Genomic DNA, 23,713 nt, shown 5'->3' with positions numbered 1-23,713 from the left:
ATACAATAAATACAAGGGACTGAAGATCATACTTAGGTGGAGCTTTGATGGGAACTAGAGACCTCTGGGAGGAAGAGAAGAGAGGGGAAAGTCATGAGAGGCATTACAAATAGTTTATGTAATGGCGTGGAGATGGGCTATGAGGTATCTTGTGTGAGGGACAGCAAGGAAGCCTGTTTGGCTAGCTCACTGGATGACCAAAGGGCTTTAGGTACCCTGGGAAAGACACTTCTCAATGTTCTAGGCAACTTTCTAAGACTACAAATTACAGAGAAGACTTCAACCTGGACTAGTGAGGAATTTTCCTCATCCGGGGGGCTCTCAACACTAACAAAATCATGCCCAGAGGTATTTTACTGTATTGTTTAGTCCCAGAGGGCAGCATTAAGGAGCTTGATACAAGGAAGAACTTCTAAATAGTATGAGGGTATCTAAAAGGAGGATGAGGTATCTTGAAAGGTACTGAATTCCCGTCACTGAAGATCTTTAAAGGAAGGCTGGATGACCACATGTTGGGGATGTTGTAGAAAGGAGTCTTTTACTCTCAACTCTGAGATTATGTGAGTGCAAACATGATCATTCCCATTTTACAGATGAGGAAATGAAGTCAAGCTGAGAGAGGAAGCTCATTGCTCAAGTTCACATTGTTGGAGAGCTAGTATCAGCACGCTGGAAGGTAGACTCACCAATGGACCCCTTCTGGATAGAGATGTTGGCTCTCTCAGATGTGAGGAGCAGGCTCAGGCTGATGGCAAGACGCTCTACACTCTCTACAAGGACCATGGGACTTCTAATGATCTGAGGAAAGAAGAGTCCTTGGTTGGAGTCAGAGCTGGAGCTCCTTTTTCTTCTCTGGCAGTATCCCTCTGACAACCCAGGAACATCAGCAAATAATTACTCTATTCTTGAAACAGAATTTTGAGACATATATATATATATATATATATATATATATATATATATATATATATATATATATATATATATATAACCAAAGGCCCAGAGAGGGAAGGAAGGAATAAGCATTCATTAAGCATCTTTGTTGTGCCAGCCATTATGCTGTAAGCTCTTTACAGATTTTATCTCGTTACGCTCTAGGAGATTGGTGCTGGTATTATCTCCACTTTTATAATTGGGGTAATGACGACCTAGAGAGGTTGAGCCTACTCAGGTTCACACAGCTATTGGGTGTCTGAGGCTGAATTAGAACTCAGATTTTTCTGACCTCCAGTTCCATCTTTATCCACTGTGCCACCTAGGTGCCCTCTTTACAAACTCTCCTCAAAACTCTCCTCAAAAACCTATAAGCTAAATATTGTCATCTTGTTTTACAAATGTGGAAAACTGAGGCTCATTGCTTTTAAGGACTTTGTTTCTCTAGAGTGTCCCCCAATTTTTTTTTTTCCCCAGAGGCACTTGTGTCCTTCAGATGTGTAATAAGGGCAGCTTGATCCCTCCCTCACAAGCCAGGAGGGCTTACCTCTTTCATCTCCAACCACTGGGCTTTGGTTTGTTCCTCCAAGAGCAGGCCAACCACTGCCAAGAAGCTCTGGCTGAGATGTTCCTGCTGCCCATAGGGATCTTGATCTCTGACCCCGATGGCAACAACCCTCTTCAGGAAGCTCACGACAGCAAGCAGATCAGCTGGCTGCAAGGGGGTCTCCTCTGCTGCCAGGGTCTGTTCCAGGATCCCCAAGAAGCGAGTAGCCTCAGGGACACTCAGAGACCCAATATCTTCTTGAAAAATATTTCTGGAAAGCTGTGAAGAGAAGCCAAATCTCCCCTTGCCCCCTCTCTGTAGATCAGGTCACGGGACAATGGCGATGAGTCAGAGAGCATGGCATTTCCCATTGGTTAAATTGGAAATGAAAGTTGCTTAGCTACTCTGATCAAGACAATGATCCAGAGAGGGAAAGAATATGAATCATGGAACCATGGAAAAGCATTAATTAATTAATAAATAAATAATTAATAAAGATTAATTTTTATTATTTATTAATTTTATTAAAAATAAAAATTTAATAAAATCTAAATTAATTAATGAAATAAATACATTTTTTAAAAAGACAATGATCCAAGCCAATTCCAGAGGAGCCATGATGAAAAATGCTATCCACCTCCAGAGAGAGAGAGAGAGCTGATGAGTCTGAGTACAGATGGAAGCAGATTTCTTTCATTTTCTTTATTTTTCTTTTGTGTGTGTTTTCCTTTATAACATGGCTAACAGAAATAGGTTTTGAATGTTTTCACATGTATAATAGATATCATATTGCTTGCCTTTTCAAGGGGTGGAAGGGAGGGAGAGAATTTGGAGCTCAAAAAATTTTTAAATGAACATTAATAACTTTAAAAAATGTAACTGGGAAATAGTCAATGAAATAAATAAAAGGATATTTCAAAAATGTTTTTTTTTAATCAAGAAACATTTCCTCTTCCCATCATGTTCATGTATGTCCTTGCTTATACTCAACTGCAGTGGTGAGCAGAAAGAAATTTGGGCTTGGAGGATGGAGACCTGGGGTTGAATTGTGGGCTCTGCCTTTCATTAGCTGTGTGACTTCCAGCAAATTATTTCATCCTCCTGACCCTCAGTTTCCTAATCTATGAACCAATCAGTGAGTATTTATGAAGTGTCTACTACGTGTCAAGCACTGTGCTAGGTAGGCACTGTGGATATAAGTGCAAAGAATAAAGCAGATGCTACTCTTACTTGAGATAAAGAAGAGAATTTCCTCTGAAACATCATAGCTCACCCTGAGTGACTTAGAAGGAGGCTGAAGAAGAGGGGAGGAAGGGAAGAGGGAGGAAGGGAAGTATGAAAGGGAGGAGGGTAGGCAAAGGAAGAGATCTAAAATATGGCCCTAATTTGAATGATGAAAATTTTCAATTTTTGTTGTTCAGTTGTTTTTCACTCATGTCCAACTCTTTGTGATTCATTTTGGGGTTTTCTAGGCAAAGATACTGGAGTGCTTTGCCATTTCCATCTCCAGCTCATTTTAGAGATGAGGAGACTGAGGCAAACAGGATTTAAATGATTAGCCTGGGATCATATAAGTGTCTGAATCTGGATTTGAACTCAGATCTTCCTGATTCCATGCCCTGGTGTTTTATCCACCAAATTACTGAGTTCCTAATCAGTGGGGTCTCAATTTGTGAGGTGGTTTTTTTGTTTTTGTTTTTGTTTTACTATAGCAAGATGCATAAGTAAAGACATATAAAAATAAATTCAATATTTATATAAAATGAACAAATATAAATATATACACACAAAGTTGTCCAATACAGGTCCAATAGGAACTAGTTGATTGGCGATAATTTTTAAAAAACTGTCTACTAAGGAAGGGAAAGGTGGTTGATGCAGGGAATGCCATTCCCAGTGAAAACAGAAGTTAAAAAATTTTTTTTAAATCCTTACCTTCCATCTTGGAATCAATACTATGTATTGATTCCAATACTGTGCCTAGCCCTTACCACTCTTCTGCCTTGGAATCATTGATTCCAAGGCAGAAGAGTGGTATGGGATAGGCAATGGGGGTTAAGTGACTTGTCCAGGGTCACACAGCTAGGAAGTGTCTGAGGTCAGATTTGAACCTAGGACCTCCTGTCTGTAGTCCTGGCTCTCAATCCACTGAGACACCCCCCCCCTGCCCCTGAAAACAGATCTTTTGATATGAAAAAGAAGCATTATTTGCATGCATTGCTGAACAGTTTAGGAAGCTAAATATCATCTCCTAAAGGGTCAACATTGCTAATTTCCTTGACTGAACTATGCCAGTTTTCAGTTACCCAGATTCTAATTAATGGGGTCTGAATTAATGAGGTTCTATAAGTCAGGATCTCTCAGTCCTGTGACTCTCAATACATAAGTGAGGTTCTTGGGGTTCCCTGAGTTTTGGGGGGGCTCACCATGGTAGCATTAGCCAGAGCATTGACCCGGCTGATAAACTCCCCATCAGATGTTTCCTGGATATCTTTCAGTCGCTGATATGCCTCTGAAAATAAGCAAATGGAGCATATGGCATCTTGGACATTTTCAGGGAGAAGAATAAGGTTTTCTTGCACTCAGACGGTCCCCAAGCCAGTTCTGTGATGTGTTCCCTTCTCTTCCTTCTCCAGAGACAAAGCTAAGAGGTTCGTTAGAACATAGACTGCTTAAAACACAGAATGTTGGAGTTGAAGGGAATTCTAGAGAAGACAATTAGAATACCAAACGTTAGAGCCGGAAGGCACCGTAAAACACCTGAAGAGTAGAACACAGAACACAATGTTGGGCTCGAAGGGCCCTTTAAAAACAGATCTATGGTAAAATAGATTGTAGAATACTCAAGCTGGACAGCGGCTCAGACCATGGAATGTATCTGCCAGAAGACACGTGAGTGATGAATGGCACCTTAGGACAATGCCTGTGAGAACTGTCAGGACCTCCAGAACATCAATGGTGAGTGCTAGAAGAGATGTCAGAACATGGACTGTTCGGGTATAGAATATTAGGGCACACACAGCCTAATCCAACATGCTGCTGTCATGGAGAGTTGTAATAAGAGCACTGCCGGGTTTTGGAGTCAGAGGTCTTTGGGTTTGAATCCTGACTCTATTCCTTACTGTTTGTGCAATCTTGGATAATTTAATTGAGTTCTTTGGACCAGTTTCCTCATCTATACAATTAGGGGCTTGGAGGAAATAATCCTTAAAGCCCTTTCAAGCTCTAAATGTCAGGAATTTCCTCTATGAGACTGAGGTGTATGGGGTGTATGGGGTGCTCAGGGAGGGGTAGTATCTCTGGTATGGAGGGCTTGTCGTACCCTTCTAGGGCAGCTCTCCAGCCTCTGACCCCCACCTGACACCCAGCTCTCACTTGTGGCTCCCAGTAGCTGCTAGCATGTGGCAGCAGCCATACCCTGGGCAACAGCTTCGATAGGCCAGCTAAACCTTGTGAAGGTAGCCATTGGGTCATCGACCCCTGGTGAACCAGGGCTTTGCTCACCCAGCATGTGAAGACTGCTTTGGCGGAACGGGCAGAAGAAACCAATAAGAAGGTTCAACGGCTGAGAGGGCGACGCAGCAAAGCACTGTGGAGTGCTTAGGGCGTGTTGGAGCACAAAAGACAACACGGCCATCCAATGCAGCTGAGGAAGTCTCCAGACGTAACAATTTTTCATGCCACCGGACCCAGGCTTCCAATGCCGAGAGAGTGGGACTGTCTCTGTGCATTGACTTTTCCACTTAAATCTCTTTCACACACAAGTATCTCTGTGCACACTCATCTATTCTAACCCTGTCCACCCTCTTCAAGACCTGCGGCGATGGGGGAGTGGCGACGCAACAGGTGGAGGTGACCACTGGCAGTTGTAGTCACGATCCTGCATGTAGCCGGCCCACAGACCAGTGGTCACTCGGCCCTGTGGGCAGCAGGGACGTTCGGCCGCATCCTAGGTGACTGAGCAGCCCTCTCTAGGACAGCACTGCTCACCCTAATCAAGGGAGGGGACTAGAAAAGGTGTCCCAAACATTGCCTGCCCTACAAACACCTGGTCAGCACACTGCGGCTGGCGGGTCATCCCTTTAAGCGGTCGAAATCAAAGAAAAAATACAAAGAAACTCCTACTAGGAGCATGGAACATCAGGACATTACTTGATAGAGAGAATATCCCAAGACCTGAGAGAAGAACAGCTTTAATCGGCAAAGAACTGGCGCGATATAACATCGACATCGCAGCCCTAAGCGAAACACGCTTACCAGAAGAGGGATCACTTAGCGAACCCACCACTGGATACACCTTCTTCTGGAAAGGTAGAGCCTCAAATGAAGACAGAATCCACGGTGTTGGCCTGGCCATCAAGACCAATTTGCTCAAACAGCTGCCAGACTTGCCTGTGGGCATCAGCGAGAGGCTCATGAAGATCTGTTTGCCTCTCGGCAAAGACCGGTATGCCACAATCATCAGCGCATATGCCCCAACACTGACCAGCACAGAGGAGACCATTGAGCAGTTCTACTCTGACCTGAGTGCCGTCCTGCACTCAGTGCCCACAAATGACAAGCTGATACTACTGGGGGACTTTAATGCCCGTGTTGGCCAGGACCATGAAAGATGGAAAGGAGTGCTCGGCAAATACGGCGTGGGCAAAATGAACAACGATGACCTGCCTACTGCTACTCAGCAAATGCTCAGAGTTCGAACTCACCATCACAAACACTGTGTTCAGAATGGCAAACAAATATAAAACAACATGGATGCACCCACAATCAAAACAGTGGCATCTCATTGACTACATCATTGTATGCCGGCGAGACATCCAGGATGTAAAGATCACCAGAGCCATGAGAGGAGCTGAATTCTGGACAGATCATTGATTGGTTAGAGTGACTCTTCAAATGCGCATTGCGCCTCGCCATCCAAAACGTGCCCAGACGGTTCGTGCATTTTACAACGTGAGCCATCTTAGAGATCCATCTTATTTGCAAACATTCCAGTCCTGCCTGGACGACAAGCTGTCTGCCAAGGGACCACTCACTGGAAGCTCAACCGAGAAATGGAAACAGTTCAGAGACGCAGTGAAGGAAACATCAAAGGCAGTCCTAGGCCCCAAACAACGCAACCACCAGGACTGGTTCGAGGAGAACAACACTGCTATTGAAGACCTGTTGAGCAAAAAGAACAAAGCCTTTATGGAGTGGCAAAATAACCCAAACTCTGCTCCTAAAAAGGACAGATTCAAGTCTCTCCAAGCCACGGCACAGCGTGAGATCAGGAAGATGCAAGACCGATGGTGGGAAAAAAAGGCAGAAGAAATCCAGCATTTTGCTAATATGAAAAACTACAAATAATTTTTCAGTGCCCTCAAGACTGTCTATGAGCCATTAAAACCCACCAACACTCCCTTGCTATCCTCTGATGGTGATACTCTCACAAAAGATAAAAAAGGCATCAGCAACAGGTGGAAAGAACACTTCAGTCAGCTTCTCAACCGACCCTCTTCAGTCGACCAAAGCACCCTTGACCAGATCCCCCAAAACCGCACCATTGAACAACTTGACATCCCTCCTTCAATAGAGGAAGTCCAAAAAGCCATTCAACAAATGAGTGCAGGCAAGGCACCCAGTAAAGACGGGATCCCAACCAAGGTGTACAAGGCCTTAAATGGAAAGGCACTCCAGGCATTCCACATAGTGCTGACCAGCATATGGGAAGAGGAAGACATGCCCCCAGAACTCAGAGATGCCTCCATCGTAGCCCTATACAAGAACAAAGGCGCACGAGCAGCCTGTGACAACTACAGAGGCATCTCACTACTCTCCACTGCTGGAAAGATCCTCACCCGTGTTATACTCAAAAGACTCCTGTCATCTGTTTCGGAGCAGAACCTGCCTGAATCACAATGTGGCTTCCGACCAGATTGCAACACCATTGACATTGTCTTCAGGGTGAGGCAAATGCAGGAAAAATGCCTTGGGCAGAACCTGAGTGTCTACATTGTCTTCATAGACCTAACAAAGGCGTTCGACACAGTGAACAGGGACGCATTGTGGGTGATCCTCAGCAAGCTCGGTTGCCCAGCAAAATTCATCAAACTGATCTAGCTCTTTCATGTCTACATGACAGGGGAAGTCCTATCTGGTGGAGAGACTTCCGACCGCTTCAACATCTCCAATGGCGTGAAACAAGGCTGTGTCCTCGCTCTGGTACTATTCAACCTATTTTTCACCCAAGTATTACGACATGCTGTGATGGATCTAGACCTGGGCATCTACATCAAATACCGACTGGATGGCTCACTATTTGACCTTCGCCGCCTGACTGCAAAAACAAAGACAACAGAGAGACTCATCCTGGAAGCTCTCTTCGCAGATGACTGTGCTCTCATGGCCCACCAAGAAAATCATCTCCAAACCATTGTGGACAGGTTCTCCACCGCAACAAAACTGTTTGGCCTGACTATCAGCCTCAGCAAAACAGAGGTGCTATTCCAACCTGCACCAGGGAGGCCAACTAACCAGCCATGCATTATAATTGATGGCACGCAACTTTCTAACGTCAACACTTTCAAGTACCTGGGCAGCACCATCACCAACGACGGGTCCCTAGACCATGAGATCAATGCCAGGATCCAAAAGGACAGCCAGGCACTCAGGTGGCTGCGCTGCAAAGTCCTCCAACACAGAGGTGTAAGCACCTCAACGAAGCTCAAAGTGTACAACGCAGTGGTCCTCAGCTCGCTCCTGTACGGTTGTGAGACATGGACACTGTACCGGAAGCACATGAAGCAGTTGGAGCAATTCCACCAACGCTCCCTCCGATCAATCATGAGGATCCGATGGCAGGACCGAATCACCAATTAGGAAGTCCTCGACAGAGCCAACTCCACCAGCATCGAAGTCATGGTCCTCAAAACCCAGCTACGATGGTCTGGACACGTCATCCGCATGGACCCACAGCGAATACCAAGACAGGTATTCTATGGTGAACTGTCAGCTGGACTCAGGAAACGAGGCCGACCAAAGAAAAGATTCAAGGATCAGCTAAAGTCAAACTTGAAGTGGGCTGGCATTACACCAAAGCATCTAGAACTTGCTGCCTCTGTCAGAAGCAGCTGGCGAACCCACATTAACCATGCCGCCACCACCTTTGAAGATGAGCAACGTCGACGTCTTGCCGCTGCGCGTGAACGCGGACACCAGGCCACAACCGCCCCTCCCGTAACAACTGGCGTCCCATGCCCCATGTGCCACAAACTGTGCGCCTCAGCCTTTGGACTCCAAAGCCACATGAGGGTACACCGCAGATGAAACTGCACAAAGACAATAGTCATTCTTGATCACCGAGAGACTACCACTACTACTATATATTAATTAATTTTGTATATATATATATATATATATATATATTCAATTAGTTACAGAACTAGGTCTAGACACTTCCAAAGGATTCATGATGAACAAGGCGACCTCCAGAGGAAGAACTGATGTAGCCTGAATGCAGATCAAAATGCTTTTTAAAAAATTTTTTTTCTTTTTCTTTTTTTTTAAACCCTTACCTTCTGTCATTGAATGAATAGTGTGGATTGGTTCCAAGGTAGAAGAGTAGTAAGGGCTAGGAAATGGGGGTTAAGTGTCTTGCCTCGGGTCACACAGCTAGGAAGTGCCTGAGGACAGATTTGAACCATCTCTGGGCCTGGCTCTCAATCAGCTGAGCCACCTAGTTGCCCCTTAAATTTTATTTCTCCAGATTTTTTTTGGTCTGTATTTTCTTTCACAATGTGACTAATATGGAAATGTATTTTGCATGATTGTACATATATAACCTATATCAAATTGCTTGCCTTCTCAATGAGTCAGGGAGGGAGAAAAAGAATCTGGAACTCAAAATTAAAAAAAAAATGTTAAATTTATAGGCAATTATACATCTTTTAAAATAAAGAACTGGATCTAGAGCCCAATTGTGATTTGAATCCAGTTTTCTTTTTACCACATCACAAAATCTGCAAAGTTCATTCAAATTGGAATTTTGCAAAATCAAACAGTGGATTGAATACAAATGCTCTAAACATTGGCTCAGCACTTTTTGTGGAAGGGCTTCTGTGTATATAAGTTACTGACTTGGGCTCAGGGTATGTGTGGGGCCCTCTAAGAATTTAGAATCTAAGCTTTAAAGCACCCAGCCCCATGTCTAGCCCCCTGTCCCTCACCATCCCTCTCTTAGTGGCTGTAACTGGAAATTTTTCAGGAAGTGGTTATGGGTTGACTTTAACTCCAGGATGCTGACTGGGAGGTTTTATAGGGTAAGAGAAACTTACCTGGCCTGTAATAGCAGAGGAAAGGAAGAGATTGTAGACACCGCTCAGAACTCAGTGTTCCACTGCCAGCATCCAAAGTTGGGCACTCTTCTAGGGCCACTGTGGGCAGAGGGGAATAGAAAGAGAAGTTCAGTCTTCTGGCAAAAATAACAGAATTCTGGTTGGAAGGTATGCTCAGAGATAATTTCTCCTACCCCCTTCACCCAATGTATTATCACCCTTCTGTAGTATTTCCAGAGAGTAGTTAGTTCTCTTGTTTCTACTTGAACTCTTCCTGTGACAGAGAACTTACAGAGAACTTGTAAGCCAGTATGAATCATCACTAGATTCTACCTTGTCCTATCTCGATCTTCCTATATTTTCTCCTCTTCTTTGTAGCTAAACTCCTTGAAAAAGCCATGACCTGACTCTTCATTTTCTTTCTTCTCTCATCTAAACTATCTTCAATATGGATTCTGACCTCATCATTCAGCTGTTCTCTCCAAAACATCTCCATGAGTTTTTAATTTTCCAATTCTAATGCTATTGTCTCAGTCCTCATCCTTGGCCTCTTTGCAAAACCTGACATTGTTGACGACATTCTCCTCTTAGACACTTTCCTTTCTGGGTTGCTTTTTAAAATTATTTTATGTAACATTCTCTCGTGGCTCTCCTCCTACCTGTCTGATCTGTCTCAGTTATTTTTGCTATATCTTCATCCATGTCATATTCATTAACTATAGTATCCTCCAAGGCTCTAGCCTAGTCAGTCAACAAGCATTTATTAAATTAAATGTGCCAGCATACACTCTGCTGAGCACTGGAGATACAAAGAAACTAAAAAACATGATCCTTGCCCTTAAGGAACTCACATTCTAAGGAAGAGACAACATGTAAATAACATACAATGTACTTGTTGCTCAGTTATTTCAGTCATGTCTGACTTTTTGGGCTCCCATTTGGGGTTTTCTTGGCAAAATGCTGGAGCAGTTTGCCATTTCCTTCTCCAGTTCATTTTATAGATAAGGAAACTGAGGCAAACAGGATTAAGTGATTTGCTGAGGCTCACATAGCTAGCAAGTATCTGAGACCAGATTTGAACTCATGAAGATAAATCTTCCTGATTCCAAGCCCAGTGTTCTATCTGGAGATACATTTTCCTCCAGGCAGTAGGATTTGAGTTCTGAAAGAAGTCAGGGAAGCCAGGAGACAGAAATAAGTAAACAGACAGGGTTGGGAGGGAGGGAAGGAAGGGTACAATAAGTGAAGAAGCATGGGATTGGGAACAGTAAGAACAATGCGGAGGAATTGGAGAGTGTGGAAGGATAAAATCTAAGAACCCTGAGAAGGCATGAAGGAAGCAGAGTTTTAAATGCTATATAGCAGAGTTTATATTTGCTCCTGGAGGCAATGGGGACCAACTAGAGTTTGCTAAGGAGGAGGGCGACAAGGCCAGACCTGCCTTTAGGAAAATTAGCTCGGCAGCTAAAGGGAGAATGGATTGGAGTGGGGAGAGACTTGAGGCAGGAAGAACCACCAGAAGGCAATCACAATTTTGCAATTGCTTTTAAAGTTTTAAGAGCTTACACCATGGTGGTGGTTCTGTGAGTGGAGTGAAATGGGTGTGTACAAGAGATGTTTTGAAAATAGAAAAGACAAGATGTAACAATAGATTGGATATGTGGAGTGATTGCAAAAGATGAGTTGAAGATCACACCAATGTTTCAGGTCTTCATGACTGGAAGAATGATGGTGCTATTGACAGTAATAGGGAAGTTGGGAAAAAAGAAGGGTTTGGGAGATGTGGTGGTGGGGGTGGAGATAATGAGGCCAGTTTTGGACATGCTGAATTTGAGATGCTTCTAAGACATCCAGCTGGAGATGTTCAGAAGGCAGTAGATAATGTGGGACTGTAGATCTTGTAATAAAGGATGAAAAGGTTTGCAATTTGCAAAAATGTTGCAAAAACTGAAAAATGCAAATCTTAGGGAATGACTGAGAGTAGCATGTGACCAAGGGTCACATGGGAGCCTGAGCCTTGGAATCCGGCAAGATTCTATGCCCAACAGTTTCTTCTCAGTGTCTACTCTCCTGGAAGGACCTTGGAGAGGATTTTGTCTGTGATCAATGGAAGAAGGATTTTTTCTGGATCTGGCTTCTGGCAGCATCAGTCTGGACTTACTTGGAAATCTAACAACTTAAGATCCTGGTTCTATTTGGACTACTGGTGTGAGATTGGGATATTTGGGAAGTTAATGTTTTAGCTTAGTAAAATAGTTTAGTTAGTTATATAATCTTTTAAATTAAGTATAAGAATAAATATATTCCTAAACCCTTATTCCTTCCTACCCTTCCCAAACCAATAAATTAGAATTTATTTATATGTTTTCCTCTTGCTTTTCCCTTACCCCAAATCCTACCATAACAATCTGGAGAAACTCGAAATATATACAGAGTCTGGGAATCATCAATACAGAGATAATAATTAGATTTATGGGAGCTATTGAGAACACCAAGCCAGAGAGTAAAGAGGGAGAGGAGGGCCCAAGACACAGTTTTGGGATACATCTATGTTTCTGTTTTCTCTTTTCTCTCTAAACTCTCTCACCTGGTGATCTTGAGAGGTTCTGTGATTCCATTATCAGCTGCAAGGAGATGATTCAGAACTGTACGTATAGCCTTAGTTTCTCTCATGAGCTCCAGTCCCATGCCTCTGTCTATTGATATTTCAAACTGAATGTCTCAGAGGCATCTAAAACTCAGTATGTCCATCCCAGAACTCATTATCTTTCTCCCAAAACCTTCTTCTCTTTCCAACTGTCCTATTACTCTCAAGGGTGCTTCCATCTTTCCTGTCACCCAGATTCACAACCTTGGTGTCATCTTCAACTCCTCACACTCTCTCACCCCACAGATTGAATTAACAGCTAAACCTTGTGGTTTCTTCCTCTACAATATCTCTTGCATTTCTCTCTTTGTCTTTATTCACAGAGTTACCAGATGCTGAACTATTCTAGGACATGGTCTTTCCATTCAATTAGAATCCTGCTCTGTCATCTCCCATTACCATAGAATTCTAATTAGATTAGGCCAATACGGCAGCAAAGGAAAGTGATAAATGTTGAAGGGGATGAGGCAAAATTGGGACACTAATACACTGTTGGTAGAGTTGGGAATTAGTCCAACCATTCTTGAAGGCAATTTGGAACTATGCTCAAAAGGTGCTAAAAGACTGCCTGCTCTTTGATCCAATCATACCACTACTAGGTTTGTACCCTAAAGAGATAATAAGGAAAAAGACTTATACCCAAATATTCATAGCTGTGCTCTTTGTGGTAGCAAAAAATTGGAAAATGAGGGTATATCCTTCAATTGGGGAATGGCTGAACAAATTGTGGTATTTGTTGGTTATGGAATACTATTGTGCTGAAAGGAATAATAAACTGGAGGAATTCCATGTGAATTAGAAAGACCTCCAGGAATTGAAACAGAAAAACATTGTACACAGGGACTACACATTATGGCAAAATTTAATATAATGGACTTTTCTACTAGCCGCAATGCAATGATCCAGGACAATCCAGAGGAACTTATGAGAAAGAATGCTATTCATATTGAGAGAAAGAACTGTGGGAGCAGAAATGCAGAAGAAAGCATATGATTGATCATATAGTTTGATAGGGATATGATTAAGATTTTGATGTTAAAAGAGCACTCTACTACAAATATGAATAACATGGAAATAGGTTTTGAACAATGACACATTTATAACCCAGTGAAATTGCTTGTCAGCTCCGGGAGGGGGGAGGAAAAAGAAGGGGGTAGGTGGGTGGAGATCATGAATCATGTAACCGTGGAAAATTATTTTGAATTAAAAAAATTTTAAAAGATACAAGATACTGTAAAAAACAAAACAAAACAAACATACTATAGTAAGGGATTTCTAGCAGGGCATAACAGGGCAAGTTGACAGCATGAGACCCTGCAGACCAACATTCCACTCAGAATTCCCAGAAACTGGGACTGGAGACAGAGCAGTTGCAGAAAGCAGTTGGTGAACTCTGGAAGAGTGAGGCTGCTTTCCTCTGGCAGTCAAAAGAGCCCAGGAGTACTATCTGGCTATTTCTGGGGTGGACCCAGAGAGCCAGTGGTCCCTTTTCCTTTGGGCTTCCTTGTTTCCTGCCTGTCCTTGCTACTGGAGCTGGTGCTACTGCTGTAGAGATTTCATCTGACATCTTATTGGGATTTGATGTTTGGATCAAAGAAAGGATTCCTGTTTTGTGAGATTTCTTTGGGCCCCTTTATCCTTCCCTCTATCAATCCTTCCTTAACTTGAATTAGTTAGTTTAGTATAATTATAGAGAGTATAGGATTTTAATATCGGTGATGTGTTAGAAGTAAGGTAGTCACTGATTCCCTTCCCCTCCCTCCTCCTTTTAGTTAAATAAACTTTTATTTTATATATATAGCTTGTTTAACCCTTCCTTTTAGCCTTCCCATAACCATACTAGAGAGAAACCCTCTACCAGTAATGAATATTAAAAGGACTTTTGCCATAAAGAAGTGAATATTTCACTAAAATTCAGAGAGTTCATATGGCAGAGAAACCTAGTGAATGTATCAAATGCTGGGCAACCTGAAGTTGAAGTTCAAATTTTGCTAAACATCAGAGAATTCATAACAAGAAATCCTACAAATTTAATGACTTTGGTAAAGTCTTGATTCATTCTTTCTCTTCCATTCAACATCATCAATTCATACTGGAGAGAAACCCAGAAATTGTATTACGAGTGTGGAAGCTTGAGATATCAGTGATTTCTTACTAGGTAGTAGGAACCAAGGATCATCCTTAGGAGAACACAAGGGCCTTTAGGGCAGGGATGGTTTCATTTTTATTGTTATATACTGAAAACTCCCACCAGAGTGTAGAATGGGAAAAGGGAACATTTATTAAATGCTTAGTATTTGCCAGGGCAGTTAGGTGGCACAATGGATAGAATGCCAGGCCTGAAGTCTGAAAGACCTCAGTTCCTACCTATATGACCCTGCTAAACAAGTTACTTAACCCTATTTGACTCAGGAAATGGCAAACTACTCCACAACCTTTGCCAAGAAAACCCCATGGACAGTATTGGATAAAATTCTAGGCTTAAAATCAGGAAATCCTGATTTCAAATTTAGACTCCAACACTTACTGTGTGATCCTGGGCAAGTCACTTAACCCTGTTTGCCTCAGTTTCCTCATCTATAAAATGAGCTGGAGAAGGAAATGGCAAATCACTCTACAATCTTTGCTAAGAAAATCCTCACAGGGGTCACAGAGAGTTGAACATGACTGAAAAAACAACAGCTATGTGCCAGGGAAGGGCAGTGAGGTAGCACAGTGGATAGATGCTTGGCTTGAAGTCAGGAAGACTCATCTCTGTGAATTCAAATCTGGCCTCAGACATCTAGCTGTATGACCCTGGGCAAGTCACTTAACCCTGTTTGCTTCAGTTTCTTCATCTGTATAATGACCTGGAGAAGGAAATGGCAAACCACTCCAGTATCTTTGCCACGAACATCCCAAATGATATCACAAAGATTTGGACATAACTGAACAACATGTGTCGGGCACAGGAATTAAACACCTCACAAGCATATCTCATTTGATCTTCACAACAGCCCTGGAAATTATCCTCACTTTACAGTTGAGGAAACTAAAGCAGCAGAGGTTAAGTGACTTGTCCAGGGTAACATAGTTAAGTGTCTGAGGCTGGGTTTGAACTCCAGTCTCTCTGACTCCAAAACCCAGTGCCCTATTCACTGGGCACCAAATTCCTTTTTTGGGGGAATTCAAAGGTAAGCAGCCATATAGAAGAGAAGGGAAGGGAATTCTGTCTCAAATAATGTGCACTCTGGAACAGTAGCAAAGAACTGACCTTACTTTGCCTCAGAGAGGTTTCCTTCCAGAAAACCAGAAAGAGATGCTTCAGCGGGACTGGCGCTCCCACCTGTCATGCTGGCAATAGGGAATGGGCAGCTGACATTGGAAGCCTCATTTTCCCAGAGGACTGGGGCTGCCAGCTTTCACGGATCAAGGAAAAGTGCTGAGCAAAGGATGGTCAGACATACCTTTCTCACTCTTGCCTTCTTGTTTAAGTCTCAAAGTCCTTACAGGGTTAGGGTCCAGCACACACACACATACGCATACTTTTTAGTCTCTTTCCCATAACCTGGTAGTAGTTGGGAAGAGGTAGAGGAGGAAACCAGGAAGTGGTTGAGAGGGGTGGGGGCTCCAGTGGAAAAAACAACAACCAAAAAACCCAATTTTAAAATTTTCTAACTTTTTTATATATAACAAACTGAGTGACCAGGTTGTTTGCTTGAGTCTTCTAATGCCAACAATCTGATGTGGAGAAGGAAAAATTCCCAAAGTGGGATGAGCCAGAGATTTTTTATTATTTTTAGTCATCTTTGTGCCATGTACCACTTCACATGCTAGGCCAATTTTGAATCTGGTCAATGTTTTTTTTTTCCTTTGGTTTTTTTTGGGGGTGGGGGATCATCCCCATGAGACCTACCCTTTTAGAGTGGCAGAGAAAGGCAGATTTACCCATGTATCAAAGAGACCTTGATGAGATCACTGAGGTGATGGCTTGAGTATAGCATCAGATGGAAATCAAATTATGCATTATATTCCTCCAGGTAAATAATACAACATAAGAAAGTTGGCACAAATTATGCCCCAGTTAGGACTTGGGATACCAGTTAATAGCATACGTAGCTTATAAGTATGTCATAATATTTGTGTATATGTCATACCAGACTGAAAATTCTTTAGCGACAGGGATCGTCTCTTATATTATCTTTGTATTTCTTCTGGCACTCATGGGAAGGAATAATAACAATAACAACAATGACGCCGATGATAGTAATGATGATGATGGTGATGCTCGTTGGGTTCAGCAGAATGGATACTGGATTTTAAGTCAGAGTAATTAGATTCTAATTCCCACTGCAACACTCACTACTTATATAATCTTGGAGAACTTACTGAAAGTCTTTGTTCCTTAGTTTCTCATCCATAAAATGGGAGTAATAATACTCGGACTTAAAATCCAGTATCCATTCTGCTGAACCCAACATAGGGTGTTATGAGCAAAGCACCTCGTAAACCTTAAACACCAGGTGAACTCCAACCCTGGGTTTTTCCTTCCATATTTCCATTATAACACATTCCTCTCAATAGCACTGGGAAGATGTCAGTGTTGCTATTATTATTCCCATTTGATAGAAAAGGGAAAAGGGCTCATCTGGGGGTAAGTGTTTTACCCAAGTTCACACAGTTATTAAATGGTAGAAGTAGGATTTGAACTCAAGCTTTTTGGCTCCAAGCCCAGTGTTTTTTCTGCTACACCCCATGGAGGGACTCGTAAAACAAAATGTTCACTCAATATTTGGTGAATTACCAAAATTTTTTTTTGGCACAGCAGAGTGAGAAGAACACTAGATTTGGATTCAGGAGAACAGTGTTCAAATTCTGACTGTCACTTTTTTAGACACATGACCTTGGATAAATGACTTCTTCAGTCCGAGGCCCAATTTCCTTGTGTAAAATAGAATTTAATGATATATTTAAGGTTCTTTCTAGCTCAAAATCCTCTGCTCTTACAGTTGCTTATTACATGGTTGGGGAAATGAAATGAATTGGAAACTGAGGCCTCCTGGAGGGGCTTACCAGGGCATGTGAAAGGCAACACGACCTCATGGACTGTGGGTTCGATCTCCAGGGTCCAGCGATCCCAGCCAAAAAGAAGCCCATCTTCAGGAGTCTCACATACTCGGGCCATATCCAGCTGCTCCGGGCCTAGCACTCGGGCCCATACATAAAGACTTGTAATGTTGCCCCCGAAGGCCTCTTCTTCCTTGAAGCCACCACCCAAGGAGTCCTGGTCCTGCCCAATGACAAACATGCCTCCCGGAGCCAAGGGTTGGGCTGGGGACAGGCTCTGGGCTCCTGCCTGCAGTTTGCCATCGGCCACGAGGGCCCAGTGACCACTCCTTTCCTCCCAGGTGGCACAAATATGGTGCCACTTCTCATCCGCAGAAAAGACGGGCAGATAGGGAGAATGGTACCCATGGACAACCAGGGCCAAGTGAACCAGTCCATTGTGGGCAGTGAAGCCACGAAGCTGAAGCTCATTGGCAAAGGCTGGGGCAGCATATGAGAAAATGGTGCCCACCTTGTCCACAGCTGAGTTCCACTGTATATGGGCACAGACTGTGATGGCAGTCAGCATGGGAAAATCCACTAGTAGCCTGGCATACTTTGTGGCTGTCTGCATCTCAAATACCAGGCTGGGCAGCATGTGTGTACCTGAGAGGAAGGCAAGAAGAGGAGACCCCAGTGACTTCCAGAGAGAAGGAATTAGATTTAGCATGGTGGGTTCTGTGAGAAGGGTTCTTGAAATAGGGATCTAGACCCCTGGAAGGAACCTTTAAGGTCATTTTGTCCACCGCCCCCCCCCCCATATTACAGATGAGGAAACTGAGGCCTAGGGAGAAGAAATAAAGACATTCACAGGTAGTAAGTGAGAATGGTAATGCTGAGATTTCAAACCAACTTTTCTGACTATATTTGTTATTAATTAAATGATCTTTCCCTTGGAACTCAAACCGAAGTTGTATCTTTGCTAGTGTTCTCCAAGACTATAGTCTGAAGACTGACACAGAGAGGTGGCACATTGGATAGAGTGTTGGGCCTGGAGTCAGGAAGTCTTAAGTTAAAATCTGGCTTTAGATAGGCACTAATTGTGTGACCCTGGGCAAGTCACCTAACCCTATTTGCTTCAGTTTTCTCATCTGTCAAATGAGCTGGAGAAGGAAATGGAAAACCATTTCACTATCTTTGCTAAGAAAATCCAATCCACAGTATTAGATAAAGTGCTAGGCTTAAAGTCAGGAAATCTCTAGTTCAAATCTGGTTTCATACATTCACTATGATAGCCAAACTCTGTGCCCAAACTCATCTTAAATGGACAGAGGTTCTTCCACTTGTGCTGTTCTATCTGAGGATGAAACCTAGAGGAGACTTACATATTTCCCCATATGAGATGTTGTATGGACAGCCAGTATGGATAGGAATGACTGTTAAACCATCTTATCTTTCCATGCTGGGAGGGGAATGCCAGTTACACACCTATCTGACGCAGATACAAAATAGGCTAGAGGAACTGAGAAGGCTGGGACTACTAGTGCAAAGGGTCCCGCTAGATTTCTCATTACATACCATAAGACCAGGGGACAAAGTATATGTAAAAAATTTTGCCAAAGACAAACCCACAGAGCCCAGATGGATTGGTCCATATGATGTAGCTCTCACCACTCCTACATCAATCAAAGTAGTGGGAAAAGATTCTTGGCTTCATGCATCTCACATTAAACATCACTATGCCCATGATAAAACACCAAAAAACAACTTAATGGGATACCAAGAATCCATTTAAACACAGATGCCCCAAGAACAACCCTTGATAAATAAACATAGAGCCCATGAATGCAACAAAATCGCACAAGAAGAAATAGAGACACTGAACAGATAGTGAAACTGAAATAGAATAATGCCCAAGACAGTATAAATTTGGGTTAGTTAGATCAGGGAGGATTAGCGTAGCCTGTGAAACACAGGAGAAGCAGTTCCTTGCAGAACCTGGGAGTTTATTTGGGTGGATTTAGAATCCCTTAGAATTATTAAACCTAGAGTTGCGACTTCCGGTTAAGATGGCGGCTTAGAGAAAGCTGAAGTTCAGATCTCCGGAAAACCCTTCCCGACCGATCTCAAACTAGAAGCTCCTAAGGCGCCGAAATTCAAAACGATCAACAGCACAGACCCTGGGAACCCTCCTCCTGGACCTGGACCCGGTTCAAAAGGTACGGCTCCCCTTAAAAGCCAGAACCCGAGATCCCTCGGACCTCAGGGGTAGGAGCGCAGAGTCCAAGGCTCCCGGAAGTGGCAGCCGCGCCGGGCTCAGAGAGCAGGGTCTGAGGAACAACAACCCTCAGGGTCTTCTACCCAAGTCCCGTCCCAGTCCGGGTGAAAGTTACTGCCTGGGGCTTCCGCTGCAGAGAGCCGGTCGGTCCGGGTGAAAGTTACTGCCTGGGGCCTCCGCTGCAGAGAGCTGGTCAAAACAACAGCAACCCTCAGGGCGGGCAAGACAGCCTCACGGGCTGGATCCTGCTATCCAAGTCTCAGTGAAAGTCTGTGCTCTCGGAGCTTGGGGAAGCGGCAGCCCATCCCCCCGCAGGCCGACGAAACAGCCTCACGGCCAGGGATTCTGAAGGCAACTTCTGGAAATCGAGCCAGGGGGAGAGTGTGGCCTCGTGGTCCGACCCTTCCATTCCAGTTCCAGTGAGGCATATTCAGTTTAACCCAGGGAATGCTCATAGAACCAACATCTGCCCAGGACTAAAGCCTCTGATCACCAGACAAAGACAAGAAAAGCCAATCCTCCACGTTCAGAGATGACAAACTCTACAGAAGCACAGAAGCCCCAAAATACCAAGAAAAATAAGAAGAAAGGGGCGACTCTGGACACATTCTATGGAGCCAAAATACAAAATACAGAGCAGATAGAAGAAGATATACAAGAAAATGCTCCAAAATCTTCCAAAGGAAATAGAAACTCTCCACAAACACATGAAGAATTTGAATCAGAAAGGACCAAAAAGATGGAAGCCCTCTGGGAGGAAAAGTGGGAAATGATGCAAAAGAAATTCACGCATCTACAAAACCAGTTTGACCAAACTGTAAAAGAAAACCAGGCTTTAAAGCAAGAACTAATAAAGCAAAGCCAAAACACCAAGAAATTAGAAGAGAACATAAAATATCTCACCGACAAGGTGATAGATCTGGAAAACAGGGGGAGAAGAGAAAATTTAAGAATAATTGGACTCCCAGAAAAGCCAGAAATAAACACCAAACTGGACATGGTGATACAAGATATAATCAAAGAAAATTGCCCAGAGATTCTAGAACAAGGGGGCAATACATCCACTGACAGAGCTCACAGAACACCTTCTACACTAAACCCCCAAAAGACAACTCCCAGGAATGTAATTGCCAAATTCCAAAGCTATCAAACAAAAGAAAAAATCCTACAGGAAGCCAGAAAAAGACAATTTAGATATAAAGGAATGCCAATCAGGGTCACACAAGACCTTGCAAGTTCTACGCTGAATGATCGTAAGGCATGGAACATGATCTTCAGAAAGGCAAGAGAGCTGGGTCTCCAACCAAGAATCAGCTACCCAGCAAAACTGACTATATACTTCCAAGGGAAAGTATGGGCATTCAACAAAATAGAAGACTTCCAACTTTTTGCAAAGAAAAGACCAGAGCTCTGTGGAAAGTTTGATACCGAAAATCAAAGAGCAAGGAATACCTGAAAAGGTAAATATTAAGGAAAGGGGAAAAATGTTATCTTCTTTTACTCAAACTCTCTTCTATAAGGACTACATTTATATCAACCTATGTATACTAATATGTGGGGAAAATGTAATGTATAAATAGGGGGTAAAGAAAGACCAAATAGAATAATGGTTCTCACACAAAGATTCACAGGGGAAGGGGAGGGGAAGAAAACTCCTATAAGAAGGAGAGGAAGAGAGGGGGGGGGGTTTACTTAAACCTCAATCTCAGGGAAATCAACTCTGAGAGGGAAAAACATCCAGATCCATTGGGATCTTGAATTCTATCTTACCCAACAAGGGTAAGGAGAAGGGAAAACCAAGGGGGGGAGGGGGAGAGGGAGAACAAAAAGGGAGGGAAAGAGAGGGGGGAGGGGGAGGGAACAAAAAGGGAGGGACTAAAAAGGGAAACATCAAGGGAGGGGACAAGGGGGACTGATTCAAAGTAAATCACTGGACTAAAAGGTAGAGCCAAAGAAGAAAAGGTTAGAATTAGGGAAGGCAATCAAAATGCCAGGGAGTCCACAAATGACAATCATAACTTTGAACGTGAATGGGATGAACTCACCCATAAAACGTAGACGAATAGCTGAATGGATTAGAATCCAAAACCCTACCATATGTTGTCTTCAAGAAACACACATGAAGCGGGTTGACACCCACAAGGTCAGAATTAAAGGATGGAGTAAGACCTTCTGGGCCTCAACTGATAGAAAGAAGGCAGGAGTGGTAATCATGATATCTGATAAAGCCAATGCAAAAATAGACCTGATCAAAAGGGATAGGGAAGGTAATTATATTTTGTTAAAAGGGACTCTAGACAATGAGGAAATATCATTAATCAACATGTATGCACCAAATAATATAGCACCCAAATTTCTAATGGAGAAACTAGGAGAATTGAAGGAAGAAATAGACAATAAAACCATACTAGTGGGAGACTTAAACCAACCATTATCAAATTTAGATAAATCAAATCAAAAAATAAATAAGAAAGAGGTAAAAGAAGTGAATGAAATCTTAGAAAAATTAGAATTAATAGACATATGGAGAAAAATAAATAGGGATAAAAAGGAATACACCTTCTTCTCAGCACCACATGGCACATTCACAAAAATTGACCATACATTAGGTCACAGAAACATAGCACACAAATGCAAAAAAGCAGAAATAATGAATGCAGCCTTCTCAGATCACAAGGCAATAAAAATAATGATTAGTAATGGTACATGGAAAACCAAATCTAAAACCAATTGGAAATTAAACAATATGATACTCCAAAACCGTTTAGCTAAAGAAGAAATCATAGAAACAATTAATAATTTCATCAAGGAAAATGACAATGGCGAAACATCCTTTCAAACCTTTTGGGATGCAGCCAAAGCGGTAATCAGAGGTAAATTCATATCCCTGAAAGCTCATATTAACAAACAAGGGAGAGCAGAGATCAATCAATTGGAAATGCAATTGAAAAAACTCGAAAGCGATCAAATTAAAAACCCCCAGCAGAAAACCAAATTTGAAATCCTAAAAATTAAGGGAGAAATTAATAAAATCGAAAGTGATAGAACTATTGATTTAATAAATAAGACAAGAAGCTGGTACTTTGAAAAAACAAACAAAATAGACAAAGTACTGGTCAATCTAATTAAAAAAAGGAAGGAAGAAAAGCAAATTCACAGCATTAAAGATGAAAAGGGGGACAGCACCTCCAATGAGGAGGAAATTAAGGCAATCATTAGAAATTACTTTGCCCAATTATATGGCAATAAATACACCAATTTAGGAGAAATGGATGAATATATACAAAAATACAAACTGCCTAGACTAACAGAAGAGGAAATAGAATTCTTAAATAATCCCATATCAGAAATTGAAATACATCAAGCCATCAAAGAACTTCCTAAGAAAAAATCCCCAGGGCCTGATGGATTCACCTGTGAATTCTATCAAACATTCAGAGAACAGTTAACCCCAATACTATACAAACTATTTGACATAATAAGCAAAGAGGGAGTTCTACCAAACTCCTTTTACGACACAAACATGGTACTGATTCCAAAACCAGGCAGGTCAAAAACAGAGAAAGAAAACTATAGACCAATCTCCCTAATGAATATAGATGCAAAAATTTTAAATAGGATACTAGCAAAAAGACTCCAGCAAGTGATCAGAAGGATCATTCACCATGATCAAGTAGGATTCATACCAGGGATGCAGGGCTGGTTCAACATTAGGAAAACCATCCACATAATTAACCACATCAACAAGCAAACTAGCAAGAACCACATGATTATCTCAATAGATGCAGAAAAAGCCTTTGATAAAATACAACACCCATTCCTATTAAAAACACTAGAAAGCATAGGAATAGAAGGGTCATTCCTAAAAATAATAAACAGTATATATCTAAAACCAACAGCTAATATCATCTGCAATGGGGATAAACTAGATGCATTCCCAATAAGATCAGGAGTGAAACAAGGATGCC

At 42.5% G+C, this 23,713-nt stretch overlaps 1 protein-coding gene across 1 annotated transcript in view; it reads right to left on the bottom strand.

The window, feature by feature from the left end:
- The window catches only part of ADGRD2 (adhesion G protein-coupled receptor D2), a 73,714-nt gene that overhangs the window by 37,247 nt on the left and 12,754 nt on the right, over window positions 1–23,713 (bottom strand). The window contains exons 5-9 of the mRNA XM_056816912.1: window positions 17,495–18,133; window positions 9,796–9,894; window positions 3,863–3,992; window positions 1,481–1,793; window positions 687–798 (exon numbers count right to left, since the gene is read on the bottom strand). Coding sequence (XP_056672890.1) covers window positions 687–798; window positions 1,481–1,793; window positions 3,863–3,992; window positions 9,796–9,894; window positions 17,495–18,133 — 1,293 coding nt within the window. The remainder of the gene's footprint in view (window positions 1–686; window positions 799–1,480; window positions 1,794–3,862; window positions 3,993–9,795; window positions 9,895–17,494; window positions 18,134–23,713) is intronic.

Source organism: Monodelphis domestica, chromosome 1 (assembly GCF_027887165.1).
Source record: "Monodelphis domestica isolate mMonDom1 chromosome 1, mMonDom1.pri, whole genome shotgun sequence".
Taxonomy (NCBI): domain Eukaryota; kingdom Metazoa; phylum Chordata; class Mammalia; order Didelphimorphia; family Didelphidae; genus Monodelphis; species Monodelphis domestica.
This window is presented reverse-complemented; position numbering and strand designations above follow the sequence as displayed.